The following is a 27,686-nucleotide window of genomic DNA, read 5'->3' on the forward strand; positions in this document are numbered from 1 at the left end:
AAAAATCTACCAGGATTAAGTCACAAAGAAACAGAAAATCTGAATACACCTGTAACTATTAAAGGAGAATGAATCAATAATTAAAAAATCTCTCAACAAAGAACAGCCCTGGATCTGATGGATTCATTGGTGAATTCTACCAAACATTTAAAGAACTAATACCATTCCTTTTCAAACTTTTCCCAAAAAAACTGAAAAGAAAGACACACTTTCTAATTTTTTTTTTTTTTTTTTAAGATTTTGAGAGAGAGAGACACAGCGAGAGAGGGAACACAAGCAGGGGGGGTAGGAGAGGGAGAAGCAGGCTTCCCGCGGAGCAGGGAGCCTGATGCGGGGCTTGATCCCAGGACCCCGGGATCATGACCTGAACCGAAGGCAGACGCTCAACGACTGAGCCACCCAGGTGCCCCACACATTTCCTCATTTTTTCTTTGAGGTTAGCATGACGCTAAAGCCAAAGCCTGACAAGGACACTACAAGAAAACTATAGATGAGTATCTTTCTATTTTTCTTTTTCATTTTTTTGGTTTATATTTTAATTCCTGTTGGTTAACATAGTGTTACATTATTTTGAAGTGATTCAACAATTCAATACATCACCCTGGTGCTTATCACCAGAAGTTCACTCCTTAATCGCCATCACATATTTAACCCATCCCCCACCCTCCTCCTTTCTGATAACCATCAGTTTGTTCTCTATAGTTAAGAGTCTGTTTCTTGGTTTCTTTTTTCCCCTTTGCTTGATTTGTTTCTTAAATTCCACATATGAGTGAAATCATATCGTATTTGTCTTTTTCTGATAGACTTATTTCGATTAGCATTTTACTCTCTAGCTCCATTCATGTCATTGCAAATGACAAGATTTCATTCTTTATGGCTGAATAATATTTCTGTGTGCGTGTGTGTGCATGCGGGTGCACGTGCTTGCATGCCACTTTATCCATTCATCAATCAATGGACACTTGGAAAGCTTCCATATCTTCACTATTATAAATAATGCTGTTGTAACATAGGGGTGCATGTATACCTTTGAATTACTGTTCTTGTATTCTTTGGGTAAATACCCAGTAGTGACATTGCTGGGTCATAAGGTAGTTTTATTTTTAATTTTTTGAGGAGCCTCCATAGTGTATTCCACAGTATCTGCAGCAGTATGCATTCCCACCAACACTGTAAGAGGGTTCCCCTTTCTTTACATCCTAGCCAACATCTGTTTTTCTTATGTTGTTGATTTTAGCCATTCTGACAGGTGTGAGGTGGTATCTCACTGTAGTTTTGATTTCCAATTCTCTGATAAGTGATGATGAGCATCTTTTCATGTGTCTATTTGCCATCTGGATGTCTTCTTTGGAGAAATGTCTGTTCATGTCTTCTGCCTATTTTTTAACTGGATTATTTGTTTTTTGGGTGTTGATTGTGTAAGCTCTTTATATATTTTGGATACTATCCCTTTATCTGATATGTCATTTGCTGATATTTTCTGCCATTCTGAAGGCTGCCTTTTAGTTTTGTTGATTGTTTCCTTCCCTGTGCAGAAGCTTTTTATTTTGATGTAGCCCCAATAGTTTATTTTTGCTTTTGTTTTCCTTGGCTCAGGAGACCTATCCAGAGAGATGTTTCTATGGCCAATGTCAAAGAAGTTACTGCCTGTGTCCTCTTCTAGAATTTTTATGGTTTCAGGTCTAATATTTAAGTCTTTAATCCATTTTGAATTTAATTTTGTGTATGGTGTAAGAAAGGGGTCCAGTTTCTTTCTTTTGAATGTTTCTGTTTAGTTTTCCCAACACCATTTATTGAAGACAGTCCTTTTCCCATTGGATATTCTTTCCTGCTTTGTTGAAGATTAACTGACCATATAATTGTGTGTTTATTTCTGGGTTTTCTAATCTGTTCCATTGATCTACATGTCTCTTTTTGTGCCAGTACAATAAATATTGTTTTGATTACTACAGCTCTGTAATATAACTTGAAGTCTGAAATTGTGATGCCTCCAGCTTTGCTTTCCTTTTTCAAGATTGCTTTGGCTATTCAGGATCTTTTTTTTAGGATTGTCTGTTCTCTGTCTATAAAAAAATGCTGTTGATATTTTGATAGGGATTGCATTAAATGTGTAGATTGCCAATTTGGGTGGTACAGACATTTTAACAATATTTGTTCTCCCAATTCTTGAGCATGGAATGTCTTTCCATTTCTTTGTGTCTTCTTCAATTTCTTTCACCACTGTTTTATGGATTTCAGAGTTCAGGTCTTTTATCTCTTTGGTTAGGCTTATTCCTAGGTATCTTATTATTTTGGGTGCAAATATAAATGGGATTGATTCTTTAATTTCCCTTTCTGCTGCTTCATTACTGGCGTATAGAAATGCAACAGATTTCTGTACACTGATTTTGTATCCTGTGATTTTACTAAATTTGTGGATCAGGTCTAGCAATCTTTTGGTGGAATCTTTCTGGATTTCTATAGAGTATTATGTCATCTGCAAATAGCGAAAGTTTTACTTCTTCCTTGCTGATTTGGATGCCTTTTATTTTTTTGTTTTCTGATTTTTGTGGCTAGGACTTTCAGTACTATGTTTAATAAAAGTAGTGAGAGGGGACATCCTTCCCTTGTTCCTGACCTTAGGGGAAAAGCTCTCGGTTTTTCCCCATTAAGGATGATGTTTAAAAAAAAAAATGGATAGTGTCAGCTGTGGGTTTTTAATGTATGGCCTTTATTATGTTGAGGTATGTTCCCTCTAAACCCACTTTGTTGAAGGTTTTTATCATGAATGGATGTTGTACTTTGTCAAGTGTTTTGCATCTATTGAAAAGATCACATGGTTCTTACTCTTTCTCTTACTGATGTGATTGATTTGCAAATATTGAACCACCACTGCAACCAGGAATATACATTCCACTTGATCCGTGGTCAATGATTTTTTTAGATGTATTATTGAATTTGGTTTGCTAGTATTTGTTCAGGATTTTTGTATCTATTTTCATCAGGGATATTGGCCTGAAGTTCTCTTTTTTTAGTGGTATCTTTATGTGGTTTCAGTATCAGGGTAATGCTGGCCTCATAGAATGAATTTGGAAGTTTTCCTTCCTTTTCTATGTCTTGGAATAGTTTAAGTAGAATAGGTATTAACTCTTCTTTAAATATTTGGTCTAATTCGCCTGTGAAGCCATCTTGTCCTGGAGTTTTGTTTGTTGGGAATTTTTTGGTTACTCATTTAATTCCTGCTGGTTATGAGCCTGTTCAAATTTTCTACTTCCTCCTGTTTCAGTTTTGGTAGCTTATAGGTTTCTAGGAGTTTATCCATTTCTTCTAGGTTGTCCAATTTGTTGGCATATAGTTTTTCATAATATTCTCTTATAACTGTGTACATCTGTGGTATTGGTTGTTATTTCTCCTCTCTCATTTGTGATTTTGTTTGAGTTCTTTCTCTCTTTTTCTTGATAACTGCCTAAATGTTTACCAATTTTATTGATTTTTGATCAAAGAACCAGCTGATCTGTTCTATTGTTTTTTTTTAGTTTCTATATCATTTGTTTCTGTTCTAATCTTTATTCTATCCTTCCTTCTGCTGATTTTAGGTTTTGACTGTTGTTCTTTTTCTTGCTTTCTTAGATGTAAAGTTAGGTTGTTTATTTGAGATTTTTCTTGCTTCCTGAGGTAGGCCAATATTGCTATAAACTTCCCTCTTAGAACTGGTTTTGCTGCATCCCAGAGGTTTGGACTGCTGTGTTTTCATTTTCATTTGTTTCCATGTACTTTTTTACTTCTTTGATTTCCTTGTTGACCCATTCATTGTTTAGTAGCATGTTATTCAACCTCTATGTATTAGTGGTCTTTCAGGATTTTCTCTTATGGTTGCCTTCTAGTTTCACAGCATTGTGTTCAGAAAAGACACATGGTAGGATTTTGATTTTCTTGAGTTTGTTCAGGTTTGTTTTGTGGGCTAATACGTGATCTATTCTGGAGAACATTCCATATGCATTTGAAAAGAATGTATATTCTGCTGTTTTAGGATGGAATGTTCTGAATATATCTGTTAAATACCATCTGGTCCAGTGTGTCCTTCAAAACCACTGTTTCCTTGTTGATTTTCTGTTTAGATGATCTGTCTACTGATGTAAGTGGGGTGTTAAAGGCCCCTATTACCATATTATCAATTAATCCTTTATGTTATTAACTGTTTTACGTATTTGGGTGCTTCGATGATAGGTGCCTAAATATTTACAGTTGTATCTTCTTGTTGGATTGTTCCCTTTATCATCATATAGTGTCCTCCTTTGTCTCTTTACAGTCTGTTTTATTTATTTATATTTATTTATTTATTTTTTACAGTCTTTGTTTTAAAGCCTAGCTTGTGCAATATATTACCACTCCGGCTTTCTTTTGAGATTGATTTGAATGACAGATGTTTCTTCATCTCCTCACATTCAGTCTGCAGGTGTCTTCTGGTTTGAAATGAGTCTCTTGTAGGCAGCATATAGATGGATCTTATTTTTTTATCCATTCTGTCACTCTGTCTTTTGACTGGAGCATTCAATCCATTTACATTCAAAGTAATTACTGATAGTATGTATTTATTGTTATTTTATTACTTGTTTTGTAGTTGTTTCTGAAGATTTTTTTCTGATTTTTTTTGTCTTTCATGTTTTGCTGATTTTCTTTAGTGCTATATTTGGATTTCTTTCTCTTTATTCTTTGCATGTTTATTAGTGGCTTTTTATATATGGTTACCATTAGGGTTGTATATAATCTCTTATGCATATAGCAGTCTATACTAAGTTGACGGTCATTTAAGTTTGAACCCATTCGTTTCCCCTCTGTTATTGTATTTTATATTCTTTCTTCTGTGTTTTTCTTGACTGATTTTTTTTTACAGAAATACTCACTTTTACTGCTTTTGTGTTTTCATTCCTTTATACTGCCACTTTTGGTCTCTCCTTTCCACTCAAAGAGTCCCCTTTAATATTTCTTGCAGGGCTGATTTAGTGGTCAATAACTCCTTCAGTTTTTGTCTGGGCAACTTTTTATCTCTCCTTCTACTCTGAATGATAGCCTTGCTGGATAGAGTATTCTTGGCTGCAGATTATTCCCATTTATCACTTTGAATATATCATGCCACTCCCCTGTAGCTTGCAAAGTTTCTGCTGAAAAATCTCCTCCTAGCCTTAGCTTTTATATTATTTTAAAATTTTTAAACTTTTGTTTTTTAATTATTATTTTTATTATTAACATATGATGTATTATTTGTTTGAGGGGTACAGGTCTGTGATTCATCAGTCTTACACAATACACAGTGCTCCCTACAACACATACCCTCCCCAATGTCAATCACCCAGCCACCCCATCCCTCCCACCCCCCTCCACTACAGTAATCCTCAGTCTGTTTCCTGAGATTAAGAGTCTCTTATGGTTTGTCTCCCTCTCTGGTTTCTTCTTGTTTTATTTTTTCCTCTCTTCCCCTATGATCCTCTGCCTTGTTTCTCAAATTCCACATATAAGTGAGATCATATGATAATTGTCTTTCTCTGACTGGCTTATTTCGCTTAGAATACCCTCTAGTTCCACCCACGTCTTTGCAAAAGGCAAGATTTCATTTTTTTGGTGGCTGCATAATATTCCATTGTATATATATATATCACAGCTTCTTTATCCATCTGTCGATGGACATCTGGGCTCTTTCCACAGTTTGGCTATTGTGGACATTGCTGCTATAAACATTGGGGTGCACGTGCCCCTTTGGATTACTGTATCTTTGGAGTAAATACCCAGTAGTGCAATTGCTGGGTCGTAGGGTAGCTCTATTTTCAACTTTTTGAGGGACCTCCATACTGTTTTCCAGAGTAGCTGCACCAGCTTGTCTTCCCACCAACAGTGCAAGAGGGTTCCCCTTTCTCTGCACCCCCGCCAACATCTGTCATTTACGGACTTGTTAATTTTAGCCATTCTGACTGGTGTGAGGTGGTATCTCACTGTGGTTTTGATTTGGATTTTCCTGATGCCTAGTGATGTTGAGCACTTTTTTATGTCTGTTGGCCATTTGAATGTCTTCTTTGCAAAAATGTCTGTTCATGTCTTCTGCCCATTTCTTGACTGGATTATGTGTTCCTTGGGTGTTGAGTTTCATAAGTTCTTTATAGATTTTGGATTCTAGTCCTTTATCTGATAAGACATTTGCAAATATCTTTTCCCATTCTGTCAGTTGTCTTTTGGTTTTGTTGACTGTTTCTTTTGCTTTGCAAAAGGTTTTTATCTTGATGAGGTCCCAATAGTTCATTTCTGCCCTTGCTTCCCTTGCCTTTGGTGATGTGTCTAGGAAGAAGTCGCTGTGGCTGAGGTCGAAGAGGTAGCTGCCTGTGTTCTCCTTTAGGATTTTGATGAATTCCTGTCTCACATTTAGGTCTTTCATCCATTTTGAGTCTATTTTTGTGTGTGGTGTAAGGAAATGGTCCAGTTTCATTCTTCTGCATGTGGCTGTCCAATTTTCCTAACACCATTTGTTGAAGAGACTGTCTTTTTTCCATTGGACATTCTTTCCTGCTTTGTCAAAAATTAGTTGACCATATAGTTGAGGGTCCATTTCTGGGTTCTCTATTCTGTTCCATTGATCTATGTGTCTGTTTTTGTGCCAGTACCAACCTGTCTTGATGATTACAGCTTTGCAATAGAGCTTGAAGTCTGGGACTGTGATGCCACCGGCTTTGCTTTTCTTTTTCAACATTCCTCTGGCTAGTCAGGGCCTTTTCTAGTTCCATACAAATTTTAGGATTATTTGTTCCATTTCTTTGAAAAAAGTGGATGGTATTTTGATAGGGATTGCATTAAATGTGTAGATTGCTCTAGGTAGCATAGACATTTTCACAATATTTGTTCTTCCAATCCATGAGCATGGAACGTTTTTCCATTTCTTTGTGTCTTCCTCAATTTCTTCCATGAGTATTTTATAGTTTTCAGAGTACAGATCCTTTGCCTCTTTGGTTAGATTTATTCCTAGGTATCTTATGGTTTTGGGTGCAATTGTAAATGGTATCAGCTCCTTAATTTTTCTTCTGTCTTGTTGTTGGTGTATAGAAATGCAACTGATTTTTGTGCATTGATTTTATATCCTGCCACTTTACTGAATTCTTGTATGAGTTCTAAAGATTTTTTTCTTTATTACTGTATTTTGCCAATTTAATTACAATATGTCTTAGTGTGGTTCTGCTTTTGTTGATTTTGATGGGAGTTCTTTGTGCTTCCTGGATCTGGTTACCTGTTTCCTTCCCCAGGTTGGGGAAGTCAGCTATTATTTCTTCAAATAAATTTTCTGTCCCCTTTTCTCTCTCTTCTTCTGGGACTCCTATAATACAAATGTTAGTATGTTTGATGGAGTCACTGAGTTCCCTAAGTCTATTCTTGTTTTGTGTAACTCTTTTTTCTTTCTTTTGTTCGGCTTGATTGCTTTCCATTGCTCTGTCTTCAAGGTCACTAATTTATTCCTCTGCTTCTTTCATCCTGCTACATTCTATCAAGTGTATTTCTCATTTTGTTTATTTAGCCCTTTATCTATGCTATGTTATTCCTCTTCTTTTTAAGATTTTATTTTTAATTAATCTGTATACCCAATGTGGGGCTCAAATGCCCAAGATCAAGAGGCTCATGCTCTCTTAACTGAGCCAGTCAGTTGCCCCTCTATGTTATTCCTTAACTCTGTGTTAAGGGTCTCACTCATGTCTTCCACTCTTTTCTCAATTCTAGCGAGCATCCTTATGATCATTGCTTTAAATTCTCGAGATATCAGGCATGTTCCTTATATTTGTTTGGCTTAAATCTCTGGCTGTGGCCTTGTCCTGTTCTTTCATCTGGGATAAATTTGTCTCATTTTGCCTGGTTCTCTGTGTCTGTTTCTCTCTGTTAAGAAAGTCAGCTATGTCATCTGCTCTTGAAAAAAGTGACTTCATGAAGAGGAGGTCCTAGAGTCCCCTGCAGTGCAGTGTCCCCTGTTTACCAGAACCTGGCACTTCAGGAGAGTATCCTATGTGTGTTGCTTACATCCTGCTGTTGTGTCTGAGTCGCTTTTCCTTTCAGTGCAGCCATCTGCACTGACCCTCTACCTGTTGTGGGATGTGCTTACTCTATGGTGTTAGTGAGACTCAGGCAGACAAGTTCTGAAGGGGACATGCCCACCAGGGAACTTGGGAACAGGTTATTGGTGTTAGCTAAATTGCCTTGGGCCACTAGTCTTATGCCAGATCTCCCAAAGTGCTGTGGCTGCTGGGGATGTGAAGCTGTTGGAGAGTGTATGACAATGGCTGGGCATGGCCCGCAGCAGCAGGTATGATGAGGGAACAGAAGGCAAGCTAAGGACAAAGCAGAAACTGACACCCCACGACCCCCAACACCCATGGGATATATGTGACATTTCTCAGGCACTCCTGGCTGCCCTAAAGCTAAGGAAAGGAAAAACAGTTAACCTATAGAGATCACAATCCTGCAAGACCTGAGTCTCCCTCAGTTTACAAATGTCTTAGCAATCTACAAGAACTCATTTCTATCAATAACCTAGCTTCCAGAAGGAAATGTAGATACAATTAAATGTCCTTATAATCTGCAGCCCATTGACAGATACTTGAAGCAGGCAGAGTATAATGTTCCTCCAGGAAGTTTCCAACTATTTTCATGTTAATGCCTTGCTAGAGGGAAAAACCTTAACTTGACAATGGCAAGGCCTCTGGTATCTTGTTGAGTCTTCTTTAACATATGAAAATCCTTTTGAAACCTCCCTTTTTCCTTACCTCCCCCAACCCCATAGTATATAATCAGCCACCCCTCACAACCCTGGGGCAGCAGCTCTTTCTGCCCATAGGTCCTGTCCCTGTGCTTTAATAAACCACCATTTTGCACCAAAGACGTCTCAAGAATTCCTTCTTGGTCCTTGGCTCCGGACTCCACCCCACTGAATCTCACCTATATTCCAAAACCCCATCAGGTATACACCCAGAGTCTGGGAGGAGCACATAGGCAGCTTTAACAAAATTTGTCCTGAGCCCTGGGTCCAGGCTACAAATATCTGTGCAGCCTCTTCTCCCACAGGGAGTTATGGTTATGCTGGGGCTTGGGGGAAGAAAATGGTGCCTGCCAGTTCCCTCATTTTCAGAGAAGTCCACCAACATGCTCTGAAATCCGTATGAACAAATCTGTCTCCTATTTGCCCATGGCGTTGTGTAAACTGCCTATTTTATGCTGCCTCTCCGCATAGGCTGCTGTCTCTTTAAGGGCAGCAACCCAGCTATCACTTTCCCTCCTGGCTCACCCAGTGCCGAATCAGCAGACTTTTAAAGCTACAAGCTCTAATTTCCACTGGTTTTACAAATTCATAGAATTCAGCCCCTCTGGTTTTTAAAGCCAAACATTATGGGGATTAGTCTTTCCCATACGAGTTCCCTGGTACAAGTGCCTGTTTCTCTGTCCTCTCCGCATGCACAGCTCCCTCCCTCCTGCGGGCAGCCTCCCTCTGCCTTTCTGACCTTCCTAACCTTTCAGATGCAGCTTCTTCTCTATATTTAGTTGTAGAGTTTGTTCTGCCAGGTCTTCAGACTGCTCTCTGGTTTATTGACTTGGATGTGAATGATATCTAGTTGTAAACATGGGACAGTGTGAGCTTAGGGTCTACCCACTCTGCCATCTTCCCATAAGATAAGAGATACTGATCTGGGAGCATGGCAAGATGCCAGAGTGGGTCAACAAAATATAAGCAAATCAAATTCTGCAGCATACTGAAAGGATTATACACCATGACCAAATGAGATTTATTCCTGGAATAAAGGATAGTCCAACATATGAAAATTGATTAATGTCATATACTACATTAACATAATAAAGTGAAGAAACCACATGATTATCTCAACTGCAGAAAAAGCATGACAAAATTCCACATCCTTTCATGATAAAAATACTCAACAAACTAGGAATAGAAGGAAACTATCTCAACATAAGAAAGCCACACAAGAAAAACCCATAGTGAACATCACACTCAATGGTGAAAGACTGAAACCTTTTCCTTCTAAGTTTGGGAACAAGGCAAGGATGCTCACTTTTGCTACTTCTATTCAACATTGTACTGAAAGTTCTAGACCAAGCATTAGGCAAGAAAAAAGAAAAGGCATCCAAACTGGAAAGAAAAAAATAATCTCTTTTTACAGATGACATGATCTTATATGTAGAAAACCTTAAAGATTCCACACAAAAAATTGTTAGAACTAATAAATGAGTTCAGCAAGTAGCAGCATACAAAGGCCACACACAAGAATCAGTTGCATTTCTATAGTGACAACAATCAATCTGAAAAGCAACTTGAAACAATTCCGTTTTTAAAGCATCAAAAAGAATAAAATACTTTGGAATTAATCAAGGATGTGAAGGACTTGTACAGTGAAAACTACAAAACACTGGAGAGTAATTAAAGATGACTAAATAAATGAAAACACATCCCATATTCATGGATTGGAAGACTTAATATTTCGAGGATGTCAATACTACCCAAAGTGCTCTACAGATTCACTGCAATCTCTATCAAAATCCTAATGATATTTGTTATGGAATAGAAAAACCTATCCTAAAATTCATATGGCATCTCAAGGGACCTCAAATAGCTAAAATGATCTTGAAAAATAAAAACAAAGCTGGAATGCTCACACTTCTTGGTTTCAAAACTTACTACTAAACTTACTAATGATTTCTTGGGAACGACACTAAAGGCATAAGCAACAATAAAAAATAAAGAAACTGGACTTCATGGAAAATTTTAAAAATTGTTCATCAAGGGCACTATCAACAAAACAGAAAGGTAACACATAGAATGGAAGAAAATATTTGCAAATAAGGGATTGGAGTAGCCAGAATATACAGAGAACTCCTAAAAATCAACAAAAAAATCAACAAACTGATTCAAAAATGGGCAAAAAACTTGAATAGTCATTTCTCCAAAGATATATAAATAACCAATAAGCACATGAGAAGATACACAATATCATTTATCATTAGGCAAATACAAATCAAAAGTACAACAATATACCACCTAGTATTCATTAGGATGGCTACTATAAAAAAAAAACAACAAAATAACAAAATAACAAATGTTGGTGAGGAGGTGGAGAAATTGGGATCCTGTTGGTGGGAATGGAAAATTGTACAGACACTGTGGAAAAGACTATGGTGGTTCTTTAAAAATTAAAAATAGAATTACCATATGATCCAGATATTCCACTTCAAAGTATAAACCAAAAGAACTGAAAGCAGTATCCTGAAGAGATATCTGCACACCTATGTTCACAGCAACATTATTCATAATAGCTAAAACACGAAAACCACCCATGTGTCCACTGGCAGATGAATGAATAAGCAAAATGTGGTATATGCATACAATGAAATACCACAGAGCCTTAAAAAGGAAGGGGATTCTGACATATGTTACAATATGGATGAACTCTTAAAATATGCTAAGTGAAATAAGGCAGTCACAAAACCATAAATATTGTATATTATACGAGGTACTTAAGAGTAGTCAAATCATATAGACAGAAAGTAGAATGGTGATTGCCAGAGGCTGGGAAGAAGGAGAATGGGGAGTTATTTAATAGATAAAGAGTTTCAGTTTTACAAGATGAAGAGTTCAGGAGATAGATGGGGTAATAACAATCATTATGAATGTATTTAATACCAATGAACTATACACTTAAAACTGGTTAAGAGGGCAAATTTTGTTTGTCCATTTTACCACAATGGGAAAAAAGAAAAGGAATATAAGCCACAAATAGGGTTTTATTTAATCAACCCTACTTTTTCAGGGCTCAGGAAGTGCCTTGAACACAGTAGGGACTCAAAAATATCTCCTGTGTTATAAATCAAGGGAAAATTACAAAATGATTCCAGGATATCTTTCCATAATCATAAATTAAGAGCCCTAAAATAGGTAAAACAGATTATAAAGCTCAAATTACCGGTTTCTTTGAAAAGCTTTCATCAACTTTGGTTCCCATGGCAGCAATTCATTTAAAAGGCGTATCAACGTTCCATGCAATTCTTTTACAGCTTGCCTCCGATGATACCATTTGCCCTAAAAACACAATGTTCAAGTAAATCCTTTAGATTTAATCTAAAAGTGAATGTCAAGCCTTATTTTCTGAGTAAACACAAGATGAAATGCCAATACCCATCAAATGAATATGTCTTCTTTAGAAGGCTGTAAAGGGGAAAAATATCCTGTAATAAATCTTATTTGTAATATTTTAAAGATTCGCAATTCTATAGGAGAAATCTAAAACCTATTTAATCAAATAAGGAGACAAAATTTTTTAAAGTTTTTAATTGGGTCAATTATAAATATTTTAATAAATACATGTAAAAATACAAACATATATATAAATTCACTAAATATGTAACTGATATGGCTCACTTCTGTAAAGTTTTTGTAATCATCCCAAAGAGTGGAGAAAAAGAGAAAAAAAGGATTGTTATATCCAAAAGCAGTCTTAACAAACTTCCTTAGGAAATTTTACAATTATTGTACTTAAAAATGTTTCCAGCACAAACAAGCAGATAAATGGTCATAATTTTCAATAATATAATGCTATAGCTACAGTAAGAGTTAATAATTACTGATACCCCCTCTCTCTATTTGCTAAGTATTATACTAAGTATTTCATTCATAGATCTGTATCTAGAGGGGGGGAGGGAGGGAGGGAAGAGGAGGGAGAAAGGTAAGGAAGAGGGGAGGAAGGAAGGGGTTGTTTGAGCATGAGAGCATACATTACTCAAGCAGTTATGAAAACTCTCTAATATATGTGCATTTTAGTCTCACTTAACAAATGATAAAACTAAGGCTCAGAGAGATTAAATGACTTGTTTAAGGTCCTATGACCTGAACCTAGACCTGATGCTGAAGTCTTTCTTAGAACTAGAAGTTCTTAGAACTACAACATTACCTCTTAAAAGCTGTATCACATAATTCAATTTGACATGTTATAAAAACCTCTAATAAAAATATACTTCAGTACCCATAAAATTATTCAAATACCATAGGAACAATAAGTTTATAGTTTTATCTTTAGGTAGCCAACTCCCCCTTTCCCCACAATGATATATCAACATCACCACCATCTTCATTTACTGTTATATAACCATGTTGTATTTTTTTTTTGAGATATAATTCATATACCATTTAGTCCACTCATTTTTTTTCTTTTATAACAAAAAACACACAACTATATATATTGTGGGTCACATTTAACATGCAAAAATTAGACTTCATCTCATAGCAACTGTTCAGCTAATTTGCACATGTGTAGAACATTAAGTCAGAAAAATAAAACCACTTCCGCCAAAAACAAAAAATGGAAAAAAAAAAAAACTACTCCCTAGAGCAAAATGTATTTTATTTTTTTAAAGATTTTATTTATTTGACACAGACAGACACAGCGAGAGAGGGAACACAAGCAAGGGGAATGGGAGAGGGAGAAGCAGGCTTCCCGCTGAGCAGGGAGCCCGATACGGGGCTCGATCCCAGGACCCTGGGGTCATGACCTGAGCTGAAGGCAGATGCTTAATGACTGAGCCACCCAGGCGCCCCGCAAAATGTATTTTAAATCTGCGCATAAATTTTCCAATTTTACATATATCTAAAACTTTCAACATTTCATTCACTGAAATGTGAAATTTTATCTATGTAATGTGAAATTTTAGCCACAAACATAAATGATTAATAATACAGTTCTTACTCCCCCAACATTTTGTGCTTTAAACCAACAAAACGTTTATGCATGTAGAAATAAATGACTACATTTCTACCTCTGAGGTTTTTAAATTGTTTATTTGAAGAGTAGGAAGATGTGGAAGTATATGTGTATGTGCACGTAATGAATATGGAACCTAGGCTCAATGACTAATTCTTGTGTCTTCTTAACGGCATGACAAATGATAATATTGTGAAAAAAATTTCAAGGAAAGTAATTATTTCATATAATAACCTAGACAGACCTTCCCTCTTGTCAAATGCTTTCTCAAAGGACCCAACTTAACAGTAAGTTATATCTCAAAAGTTTATTTCCCACCCCCCCAAAAAAACTAGGTGATAGTATAAAGTGCTTATTCTAACCCATGAAAATAAAACTATTAAACAATAAATAATATTTTCCTCTAGGGAGAGCTAAGTGAGGAAGATGAAAAGGCAGATGACAGTCAACCTAAAATCATGTGCGGAATGAGGTAGTATTCTGTTCCAGTTAAAAAAAAAAAAAAAAAAGGTAATAGAGATTTTTCTTTCCTTTAATGGGGTACATCAACATTATTTCTCTACTTTTCAATTACTACCTGGCTCAAAAATGAAATGATGAGAATAAACTTTTCCTCAGCTAAAGAAAGCAGAAAGAGGAAAGGTATGAGTAATTAATTATATCACCTCTGTAGTATAATTAATTGGAAAAGTGTTAAAAGACTAGAGAGCACTAGGCATGCTGAATTCTTTGTAACTGAGGGTTATAGGGGAAGAATGGCAGATACAGAATTAACCTGGGCAGTATGGCTGCTATCTGGATTAGTGTAGTGGTGATGGTGTGGGGAATGCAGAAGGACTAGCAGCAGTATTATCAGACCTTGGGACTGGGTAGACTGAGGCACAGGAAGAGGAGTCTGTGTAGCTGAATGTCATTATTTCAAGACATCTGTCAGCTGTGTTTGTTTTTCTACTAAATTACTGCATTGATTTTCGTAGAAAAAAGTTTTAAAAAGATTAGAAGATTTTTATCTTATGATTTTATTTTGATTACTAAATTTTAATTAACCCAATGCCCAGAAAATATATTACTTAACTAGCCAACTATATACAGAGAATAGATTTCTAACTTTCCTGTATTTCTGTCTTATCTGCTAACCTGTTTAAAAATGTCTATGGCCTTCTAACTTTATATATGTTTTTTGGACTTCTTCCCTTTCTTCATATTGTATATTCTCAACTTGGGTAGTGATGGTATAGCATTTAATTATTTTAAAATGCATATTTAATCATTTTGTGTTTGGAAAACAAAAAGTCTATTATTCTTATAACAGAAATTACAGAAAGTAAAGACTGATAAAAACTAGAAGATACATATAAAGAATACAATGACCTCAATGAAGGATATCACTATATCCTGTCATGGGGTATGTGTGTCCACAGTTTTTATGTTTACCAAAAGGGGACATACATTTTTAAGAAGTTCAGAATCACTGCTCTGGGACTGGTATTTTAGGTAAAGTGTTTATCCACTTGACAGTAAAAAAGAAACTCATACTGCCTATTTCATTTACCACCTTCTTTGGTCAATACAACCCAAATGGAATTAAAACATGTCCCCTTCTACCTAGTGGTGGTCTTGGAGTGTCACAGTATACAATGAGACTAGTGTAAACAGAAAAAAAGTTATGAATTTTTAAAAGAAGTTAGAGATGGCAATGATCTGCCTTAACTTGGGTCTAATGTAAAAATCTATGTAAAATCAAATTATTTCCTGAATTTAAATCAATTCATTAACTAAAAGCTAACATTAGCTTTTCTGATTTATTAACTTTATTTATATACACAGAAAGGAAAAACTGAAAATAACTACTGTGTTTCTTCTAGGATAAAATTATTAAAGCTAACAGGAATGAAAAGAACATAATTTTACAGAAGGAAATTGGCTCAGTGAATCACAGGGAAGTACTTGTAGATAGAAGCAGATTTTCAGTTAGAATTCTAGTCTTCTGAATGTTAAAATCTAACTCTCCTGCCACTATATAATGCTGTCCCAATTGGTCTACACACAGACAATTCCTAAAGAACAAAAGATTGTATTGCGTTAAGTACTTCTCTTTATATGTAGGTGTCTCTGTAATGCAAAAATTAAAATCTATTAAAACTTATTTTCATTTGTTTAATTAAAATAGTACTTAAAATTATAGTGTTCTAAAGTTTAAAAGTGAATTAAAAAACAAGGAACACAGCACATTCCCCATTCTTCAAATACATAGGAAAGAATATGGATATAATAAAAATCAGAAAGCTCTTATAATCTTTATCTGTAGTGATCAATATAGAATCAAAGACAGCAGGTAGAAGGATTAGTAATAGGCCATTTGTGGAACAGTGTTATAACCACTTCTCAAAAAAATATATTTAATAAGATAAAAGCTAGCAATAGCTTTGTTTTACTAACAAGTATGTGAAAATGGGGATAAACGAACTGTTTTCATTTAATATTATTTTCTTTTAATATCTCATTCGTTATTAGAATTCTCACTATTTTCAGGGATAAAAATTATCTTCTAAGATAATCCCAATGTATTATGTGAACTTAATAATGCAAACATTTACTGCAGGTCACTTTAAAGAAGAGGGGAGTAGTATTTTTCTTTTATGAATTTACTATAAAGTTTAATGTAAAGTATGAATTCAAGCATATACGATGGAACCAAAGGCATACAATATGGTCTAAATCTGAAGCTTACCTTTCAATACTTTCTCATCCAATGTCCACAGCAGCTGCAGATTGCCAGCTCCCTTTCCATGAGATGCCCCAAATGTCAAACAATGGAGGTTTTATAACCTCCTAGGGATTACTACAAAAAGAAGCTGGTCTATGGTCACAAGAGAAGTCTTTTATTATATTATGCAGTTTTATAAGTTTTTGAATATGATACATTAATGACCTAAGGAACCATATGGAAAAAGAAAGTTTAAAAAAACTTACAAAACTACACAATATTGTAAAATGAAAGGCTGAGTCTATGCGTGAGAAATGAGTGGGGAGGGAAACTTACCTTACAACTAAAGAACGATTCCATTCTGCTGCAGTAATCGGGGATGGGTATGACAGAACTAGCATAATGCTGGCTGGGGTGTTGCAAGGACAGGGAGTTGGCAATCTACTGATGCTGGAGACATTGGACACCTAAAAGGAAGAAAAAAAGGAAAACAAATAAATTCCAGGTTTCTTACATGTCTTATCATCATGGACATATTTTATACATTTTAATAAATTTAGATGCTTTGAATGTTAAACTTAGGTGAAAGTAACTTATTTACACAAAACATCCTGTTACTTATATAGATTTTCTTATAACATTATATGTAAACAAAATAGCTATCCACAGCTCTATGAAGAAAAATAAAATCATATATAAATATACAAAGAATGCTTTTATAAATTGAGAGGGTTAGCACCATTACTGTGGAGATAGTAAAAACATTTTTATTAAGAACAGTACAAAAACAAGATGTATATAACAAAAGTATCAATGCCATTTTTTTATACACTTTTACTTATAAATGTTAGCTCATAGAAACTGGATCATATAACAAAATATTTTTTGTTACGGGCTTGACTCTTGTCACATAAATCTCATTGTGGAAAAGGGATTATATAACCATGTATCTCACTTTTCAAACACAATGAAAATAACTTTGAGAAAAGCCACACAGATTGATACACAAAGATGTCTCATTTAAAATCACTAGCAGTATCTGAAGATAGTTTGTAAATAATTTAAACTCATATGTATAAAAATACAGCACAAATCAAATTAACTATAATTAAGTATATTAGTAAACCAATTATTTGACATTCTCCTTAGTCTAAATAATATTAAATGAAAAAGTAGTATTCACTTTTTTTCTTGCTTACCTAAAGAAACTATCACCATACTCATATATTCCTGCATATTCAGTTTTAGGGGTAAAACATTACATTCATTTTGTTGGTATACAGTCCCTTGAAAAAGTGCTAGTTTGACAGTATAGTGAAATGTATACATATTAACATGGGAAAAGTTAAATGTGACTTTACCAGTACCAGAGGTTCTAATATGAACTATCACATGCTAGTATTTTCTCTCATCCATTTTCACTTGAGATTAATTTAATAGAAAAGGAAAGCATCTGTACTTTAGGCATCCCACACTGAACATTTCCATTATATTTCTAAATTAGCATTTAACTAGAAAACATACAACTATATCAATTATTAGAATTTATTGCAAATTTTGATGTCATTTAGCTCTGTAGAGAGGAAAAAGTGGATGACATTATATGTTAAAAAAAAAAGAAGATAGTAGGAAGGGAAAAATGAAGGAGGGGATTCGGAGGGGGAGATGAACCATGAGAAACTATGGACTCTGAGAAACAAACTGAGGGTTCTAGAGGGGAGAGGGGTGGGGGGATGGGTTAGCCTGGTGATGGGTATTAAAGAGGGCACGTATTGAATGGAGCACTGGGTGTTATACACATACAATGAATCATGGAACACTACATCAAAAACTAATGATGTAATGTATGGTGATTAACATAACATAAAAAAAAAGAACAATAAAAAAAAAAGTGGATGACAGATCATATTCCTAGTAAGGTAGTTACTACTACTGGGGAAGAAAATCTAATATATATATATATATATATATATATATATATATATATATGTACTAATGGTATACAACCACTTTCATTTACAAAGAAGAAAGAATCCTGAAATGGAAATTAACCACCGGCTAAGTATTTGATTTTTTTTTAAGATTTTATTTATTTGACACAGAGAGAGAGAGAAAGCACATGCATAAGCAGGGGGAGTGGCAGGCAGAGGGAGAGGGAGAAGCAGACTCCCCACTGAGCAGGAAGCCTGATGTGGGGCTTGATCCCAGGACCCCAAGGATCATGACCTGAGCTGAAGGCAGCTGCTTAACCGACTGAGCCACCCAGGTGCCCCTGGCTAAGTATTTGAATTTGACCCTTTTCTGTAAATTGGTGGTAGCAAATAAATTGACAACATTTGATCAACTCTATACCTGATATATCAGAAAGGTGGGTTCCCAAGCAATTCACTGCACAATCTGAATCACTAAGTAATGCTATGTTTGGTATCACCGGAGCACAAAAATTCCACGTAAGTGACATGAAGATTGGGAGCAAGGACAGTATCCTACTTATTTTCACTTTCTCAGGCTCTATCACAAAGCCTAGCACAGAGTGGGCCCATAGAAAGTATTCAAACTACATAAGTAAATTTCATAGTTAACTGAGGTTTTCTCCTTAGATGCAATTTTTTTTTTTTAAATTGAGAGAAATATGTCTTCCAGATTTCCTGAACACATGATGAATAAAATTTAACTCTCGATGATTTGAGTCATCATTATGAACAAGTTATTGTGTTACATTTTAATACAGTGACTCTCAAGCACTGTTCAACTTTATGATCTATATTTTTCTTTTTTTTAAAAAAAGAATTTATTTATATATTTGAGAGAGAGAGAGAGAGAGAGCGCGCGCGCACAAGCGGGGGAGGGGCTGGTGGAGAGGAGCAGAGGGAGAGGGAGAAGCCGACTCCCCGCTGAGCAGGGAGCCAGAGGCAGGGCTGGCAGGGCTCAATCCCAGGAACTGGGATCATGACCTGAGCCAAAGGCAGCCGCTTAACCGACTGAGCCACCCAGGGTGACCCTCAAATAATTCTTTTTATGAAAGTTTCCCTAATGGGATTCAAACTATGCCAAATTGTAGTTAAGTAGAAACACTGAGCACTATTAACAAGGGTTAAAATCCAGTACTTAGCTGAGTAGTTATTAAATGTTAAAAAATACCCAAGGAACAAGATTTACCATAAATAAGTGTGGATAATGCACTCTTAGATAATTCAGTGATTAACTGATTGAAGCTTTGTCTTACCAGTCATATATTGCTCTGGTTCACATTTCCTGTCATCTAGCTTTTTTTTCTCACTATTATTTTGGGCATGTCAGTTACCATTTGATTCTTCATAAAATGCAATGCTACCTACCCCTCCACCCTATTCCCAAACATATGAACATGTAACTAAAGGAAGTGAGCAAGTGTCTGGAGTGTTTGTTGACTTCTGAACGCTGCTTTCATTGAAAAGAAAAGATTAAGTCTTTTATAAAAGGACAGAAGCTAGCCCAACTCACCTAGATTAAAATTAAAAATTTATCCCCAGGGTTGGGGATAAAATCTTAAGCTCTTTAGTGAATTCTTTGAGGATAAGGACTTTGTTTTAATTTCAGATCCCTACCAAGTTCTTGGTACTACACATAACACACAGAATACACTGAGGAAATACTTGCCTTATGAATAAGACTTGAAGCTGTAACTAAGATAGGTAAAGAAGCTTATTTTATCTATTGTGCAGGCCTTCCAAAAGCGTGTTTTAATTTTTTAAAAACTTTAAATATGGTGAGAGAATAGGGCCCTTAGCAAATACAGGCTTATGCTAGGGTTTGCAATTTCCACACAACTGACATTTGAGGCTAGAGAATTTTTTGTTGCGGGGGGGGGGGGGGATCATTTGCATTATAGGATCACTGTAATGTAGGATATTTTGGCAGCATTGCTGGCCTCTATCCATTAAGTGCCAGTACCACCTCTTCAATAACCAAAAATGTCTTCAGACATTACCAAATCTCCTTGGGGGAAGGGGAGGGATCATCCCTGATTCATAACTAGTGGCTTATACAGAACTCTGTGACCAAAAAATGGGGTGTCACCATCTGATCCAAGCTTCTGATTTCTCTGTTTGGTCTTGCTAATGTACAGCCTTTGGTTAGGCAAGAGAAATATTATTATTGTATGATAAATTTAAATTATCTTAAGAACATAATAAAGATTAATTTTATTCATTACTTGAAATTCCTTTCCAATTCTTTAACAAGTCTTTTTATATATTGTAATCATTAGGCACATCTTATTTTGTGTATTTAAAAAATTTAACATTTTACAAATACTTCCATATAGTAACAATGATCTACAAATATTTTATTTTACTAGTTACATGGTATACCACTATGTTAATAATGTTTGGTTAGTAATCTCCCCACTGTTGGACATACAGGTTTTTTCCAAATTTCCACTATTAGAGGTAGTGTGCTGAACACACCACTGTGTAAATTGCTTTTTTTGGGGGGAAGGGGGCATGAAATGAGGAAAATAAAAATTAAATTCCAAACAGGATTACAAGATCAAAGAGTAAGGCAGTTTTATAACTTTTTTTACATATTGACTATGATATTTATCCTAAGTGTTGAGTTATTTAACTGCCAAAAGATATATTAGAAAAGAAAAAAAAAAAGGTCTTATATTTTAAATTTTAGTTTCTCTAGATTGATAAGACTATCATTTATCATTATATCATCCAGGCAAAGTTTCTTTTCTTATAAATAATATTTTTTTTTTTTTTTTTGCCAAATTGTTCACACTTTTCCTTATACCCAATTTCTATATGGATCTTTCCTTATTAAAGAAAAATAGGTTAAAATCTCTTTGAAAATCTAAATTAGGACATAAAACACAAGGAAATTAGGCAGATATGAGAAAAAAAAAGGGTCACATGAAAAACTCAGAAATACAACACTTCCGTTATAAGCCTGGCAAAATTTTCCAATTTTAATTATTTAGAGAGTAATAATGTCTAATAAATTTCAAATACAATAGGATCAGGCAAATTTATCAGTATCTTAGTTCTATCTTTCTGGAAAACTAATACATTTCCTCAATTTAAAAAGATATTTTTCAAATAATTAGGCAAAATGCAAATTTTATCTCTTCACTAAAACCACAAAAATAAAAATGTTATTGTGATTTCTCCTTTAGCTTACTCAAGAATCCTATGGTCTGAATGATAATGAGAAAGACAAAATTTAAAAACTGCCAAACTATATACTTCTATTTATCTCAAGCAGATGTCTCACTTTAAACAAATCTCAGGTAGATAATTAGGTATAACACTGCAGGATCTAAAGGATGTTGAGCCTTTTTTGAATAAATCCCTACATGAAGTAATGGTACCAAGTGTGCTAAAACAAACTCAAGAAAACTAAAGCATTTTTCTCTCCTTACATTATTAACTATAAATGGAATTAGTTTCCTTGCAAGAATAAGTAAACAATCTAGATTTTAAAAGACCGTAAATCTTCTAATACAATGAGTAGCTCAATGGCAAAACCTCTAAGAGGTTAGGAAAGCTTTTAAAATGACATGTTGACATGGGGTGAAGAAGTGGGATAATTCTTCCTTGTTGCTTTGGTAGGAAAAGCTATCTAGAAAGGCCCTGCAGAGAAATCTTCTGAAGAAGTGAGGTGCTTGTACGAATTCATGTTAAATCCTCTATCACATAAATATTTCTGTCTTTAGCAATGGCATTCATGACAACCAAATGTCTATATGGAATACATCCTCTTTGTTATTGGAGCCATTATTATACATATAAAAGTTGATGACGAGCAACAGAATTGCTTTGACTCTAAATACTATTTTAGTTTTGACAGTGATAGCTTCTTCTGAAGACCAAAATTAATACTCTATTTGTCTGGCAATAGTGAAGGAAGCCCACAGGCAATGAATCAGTCAAAATGGCTATCACTATCACCAAGTTCATGCATTTAATTATTAAGAAAGTCTCTCAGGTCCTTACTGTGAGTCTAATTCTTATAAATATTGTTACTTGTTTTGTAATTCACAGTATATAAGCTAGGGCAAGTACATGGACAAACACAAAAAACAATAGGTTGACAATGAGGAGAGAGAACAAAAGCAAAGATACAAACACACACCTTCAAAATATATAGCATAAAGGTCTTTTGGTAAATGTTTAATTAGAGTTACTGATATCAATACATTTTTAGAATATCGGTATAATTATGGACGTTCATAATGATCCTTGGGTCATCAAAAAAAGGGTTAAAATTTTGTTCAATATAGTAAAAGGAGGCACAGAAGTTTGTCATTAAATGATTAAATAAGAAATTTAAAAAAAGAAAAAGAAATTTACTCTTAAAGTCAGGTTTCAGTTATCTAGAAAATTCAGTTAAGTGAAACACCTTATTCCCAAATGATTGCAGACAAATAAACTAGTATTTAATATTACTATAAACATCCAATAAAGTTAATTTCTACAACTAACATCTATCATAATCAGTATTAGCTTCTGTAGAAAAATAAGGAATGATACTAAAATGTAAACATTTACTGTCTATTGCTACCATTATGCTTGTGGCCATTATAAGCTGTTCATGAAAAAACCTTTTAGGCAGTTTAAAGGGAAATAGCTTGTATGTTAGTAATCCCATTAAGATTATCCCTACTAAGTACAGTCCCAAGAATTTCTATTTCTTGAAGAGCAGAAAGTATTTTAAAACTAATATGCGGGGCTCCTGGGTGGCTCAGTCAGCTGAGTGTCCAACTCCTGGTTTCGGCTCAGGTCATGATCTCAGCATCCTGGGATCAAACCCTGTGTTGGGCTCTACACTCGGCACAGAGTCTGCTTCTTCCTCTCCCTCTGCTTCTCCACTCACTCGAGCTCTCTCTCTCAAATAAATAAATAAAATCTTAAAAAGAAAAAACTAATATGCAAATTCTAGGAGTCATGGACAAGTTAAAAATTTATAGTCACAAAATTTAATCAATTAAACTCTGTATGTAACCGAAAATTTTCTTATAAACATGCCTTCAAAGACTACAGTGTCAAGTATTTGTAATCTATGTTTTCTTTTACCTTTCTACTCGTTTCTGTAAAGGAAGGCAATATGCATATACCTTGTATCATTAACGGAAGTGAGGTGGAAGGCTTTACAGAAAAACTCTAGGATCCTTGAAGAAGTCTTTTTCTTTTACAATGCATGCTATTGAGTACATTATGCATAAAACTATCCATTAGAAACAAATAAAACCCTAATTTATAATATGGGAACAAGTTAAGATGCATACGTTATGTTTAACTGCAGCATAAAAAACAATTAGCAAATTTACTTAACAAAATTCTATTTAGACTCATGAAGAACAGACAACTCATTAAAAATAAACAGCTTCTGCAAAAATTATAAATAATGCCCTGATTAAAAGACTATCCTTCCTATTAAAGGACAGAATCAGTCCTTTATGAGCATATAACATCAAATATATATATATATACTTTAAAGATTTTATTTTATTTATTTGAGAGAGAGTGAGAGAGAGAGAGAGCATGAGAGGGGGAAGGGTCAGAAGCAGGCTCCCCACCAAGCAGGGAGACCGATAACATCAAATATATTAAAAATAGCTTTGTTGAGGAGAAAATATTCTAATATAAATGTTTTTTGAGAAATACATCACAGAGGTAAATTTTAAAACAACACCTGGTGTTCCACATCAAGTAACTGCCCATATACCAAAGTGCGTATGTGTACACACACACACACAAACACAAGTGTACACATACACACACACACATATATGTACATATGAGTATATAAGAATCTAATAAGGGTCTAAACCATTTTTAATGGAAATATATCTAAAAATATACAGTTTTCTACATTCTCGGATTGTATAGTTCAATATGTTTTCTTATTAATGGTTATCACTATGAACATTATTCTATCTCTTAGATTATATCGATATTTTCAAGATATCACATGAAATTTCTGAAATGCTTAAGGTTGTTTTACGCCTATATTAAATAACCTCAGAAGGTTGTACTTTTATGGCACTTAAGTCTCTTCCCTTCAGAGTGCTACCAATATGTCTTTTCTAGACAGCATATATATAAAATGACTACTACAAATCGGCTGATATGAGGCTTGCTGTATCACTATCCTTATTTTATACGTAATTCTAGATTAATAGGTTCTGAGCAAAGACCTAAAACTGAGTGGCTTCACGGCATTCCTAAGGCATAAAACAAAGGGATTTTAAAAATAATGATTGATTTTCTTCAGTGCTTAAAGTCTTCCCCATTTATTTACTGGTGTACAATTGTGTTTTGAATCTGTAATATCACTTAATGTCAGTTAAACAAGTATTACTGATTTAATAAATAACATAACTGAGCGTTTTAATAAGTGTTGAGTGAATAAATGTAATACCTTTATTCTCTCAAGAATAAAAAATGAAGGTAGAATTGTGAATTTAGAATATATAGTGAACGTTTAAAAAAGACCTTCAGCTGATAAAGGTGTTTTAAAAAGACATACTCTTAAGCATGTATCAAAAACATCTGGGGCAGGACTAAACAATTTATATCTGTTATTTATGTCACAGTTAATTAAAATTTTTATTTTACTAAGAAATAAACTTCCATTAAAAGCATATAATTATTAATTAAGAATATCTGCAAGGTAAGCATTACCCAAAAAACTACCAGTCAGAAAACAACCAACCAGTATATTGGGAAATACCTAAAACTATACCCGATATAAACCAGGCAAACAAAATTAATTTACTTGCCTTGGTAGCATTTTTGTCTATGAAAAATGAAAACTAGACCACACAGGAGAAATAAAAGGAACAATGTTTCTATTTTTCATTGCAAATTTTTATGTATTCCAGGAGAACAAGATTTAAAAAAAAAAAAGGTTTAGAAAAAAGCAGGAATAAATTTTAATGCTGACAATAATAGATAGAACTTTTGGATCAACACCTACCGATTTTTTTCTACTGTTTTCCAGATCTTTGAGTTCATTCTCGATTTTTGTGATTAATTCCCTGAGTTCATCAAGATTAGTGCAAATAAGCTAAAATAAAACACAAAAACACAGCTTGATAACACATAATATAAAACACCCAAAATGTGGTAACAGAAGTTGTTTTAACATACACTAAATTCACAATTATTTGTATTTGTAAGAGCAAAAAGCAAAGAAAGCCCCACAAATTTATATTTTAAAAGAGACTATTTTTATAATGTATGAACTTCAGGCTTAGGATAAAAATAGCTGAAATTTCAACATTGGTGGTTTCATACCACAACTCCCTGTTCTCAGCTTGCTTTATAATCCAGGTACTTTCTTAACATTATTAACTTTCAGCCCAGAATGACAAAGATCTGGAAACTCACCCTAGATTTCACAGGTTACTAAATCACCTTTAAGAAATGCTTCATCAGGCAGTCTCCTAGTTGGTGAATAAATGCATCCCTGGAGAACTGTCATTATACCTTTGATTTGGTTTGCTAACTATATGATTAAACTAATTATATTGCTAAGAAAGAAGGATTTCCACTGTCTGTAATATAGTCAAAGAATAAATGAAATTAAGTACACATTCTTAATATGATCTTAGTAGTCTTTAATAAAACCATCTTCACAGATAGCATCTATTTCTTTTCATAATTATGCAGTTCATTTTACTTCACTTTGGTAATGTTGGCAAATGGCCAAAATAATTGGGTTTTAGTTATGAATAATCAAACTAGTTTGTCTTAACTACTAAAGCTTTAAACAGTGAAGTGTCAGCAACAACAAAAATATTAATAACTACATTTTAGTTCTTATAAAATTATAGTTTTTCCCAATATGTTGAACTTTTTTCCTAAAATAATTTAAGCTCATATTTTAAAAAATCTATAATGAAAAAGAAATAGGTTTCTAAAACAAAACTACAAGCACATAAAGAGGAAGTTTTAGATTAATGAAAGTCCTGTAATGTTTATACTGTGATAATTTTTTAAAAAAATACATTTATAAAGCTATTAATTCACCATAAGATTTTATCAGCCCATGTTTGTTACACTCATTAATCTTTGTGTAAGGGTATTGTTTTCCTAAAAGGCGTATTTCATGTAAAAGAAAACAAAAACAACAAAAGAAAAGGGGGTTACAACAAGATCATTCCTAGTGACTACTGTGACAGAAAGGGGAAAGTAGGACCCCTTTAAATTTCCTTTATTAAGTTATACCATATGAAATCACTGCTATGCCTTTGATCTACATAAATGGCGATATGGTTCAATCTAATAGGCTAAGAAAAAATGATCACAGATATTATAATTAGTATTAACAATTATTATTAGAAATGTCTACATAACTTCAAACTCAAAGAACTGACAATGCAGAGAAAATATGCATTTAAGTAACCCAAATTAAATAATTCCAGAGTAGAAAGTAGTACATAATGATGTAGTAGGACAGTGCTGCTGATATTTATTATAAACTACACATTCCCATTTGCCAAATCTAGAGTTATGGAAGAAATGCTGATAGGCAGTGGACTGGACAACTATGTGAGTGCCTCTAGAACTTGGTAATCTCTTCAACTTCTATCTTACTGGCCCCATATCAGATTTTTAGTAAGTACTCAGTGGGAACTAAACTTCCATTGTATAATCTGCTATTTTGACCACTGTGTCAAATTTGCCCCAGAACTTGCAGATGTTTACATGCCTTTTCACTGAACTTGGTGCACTAAATATCACAGCATAGATTTCTCATTTGCACATATGGCAAAGCTCAGAGGAATTTTCACTTGCATCTTAGATGTCTCATTATACAAGGAATAAGGGTACATTTTGCATATATAGTTTGTAGAAACTTACAGTAACAATGAAAACATACTGCAACTAGCTAGACACACTCTAAGACACTTAAAATCTTTCAATTCATGGGATCAATAAATATTTATATTCTATTTAAAGGAAGAGGTAACACAGTTCTGAAGTCAAACTCAATTATTTCCACAACTTAAGAGCTATATAAAACAGTACTTTGATGTGGCTTACCTAGCTAGTAAGTAAATCAGTGCTTCTCAAACTTTAATGTGCATAAGAATCACCTGGGAATCTTGTTAAAATGGAGTTTTTGATTTAGTAGGTCTGAGGTGGGACCTGAGATTCTGTATTTCTAACAAGTTCCCAGGTATGGGCTGCAGATCATACTTTTAAACAGTAAGGTACTAA

At 34.3% G+C, this 27,686-nt stretch overlaps 1 protein-coding gene across 4 annotated transcripts in view; it reads right to left on the reverse strand.

Annotated features, from left to right (window-relative positions):
- BRD10 (bromodomain containing 10) overlaps nucleotides 1-27,686 on the reverse strand; it is a 160,329-nt gene that overhangs the window by 11,833 nt on the left and 120,810 nt on the right. For 3 of the 4 annotated variants that reach the window (XM_078062163.1, XM_078062161.1, XM_078062160.1), the window contains 2 exons: nucleotides 25,438-25,527; nucleotides 11,973-12,088 (listed from right to left, as the gene is read on the reverse strand). In XM_078062163.1, coding sequence (XP_077918289.1) covers nucleotides 11,973-12,088; nucleotides 25,438-25,527 — 206 coding nt within the window. The remainder of the gene's footprint in view (nucleotides 1-11,972; nucleotides 12,089-25,437; nucleotides 25,528-27,686) is intronic. The other variant, XM_078062162.1, reaches the window with a different exon arrangement.

Source organism: Halichoerus grypus, chromosome 14 (assembly GCF_964656455.1).
Source record: "Halichoerus grypus chromosome 14, mHalGry1.hap1.1, whole genome shotgun sequence".
Classification (NCBI taxonomy): Eukaryota; Metazoa; Chordata; class Mammalia; order Carnivora; family Phocidae; genus Halichoerus; species Halichoerus grypus.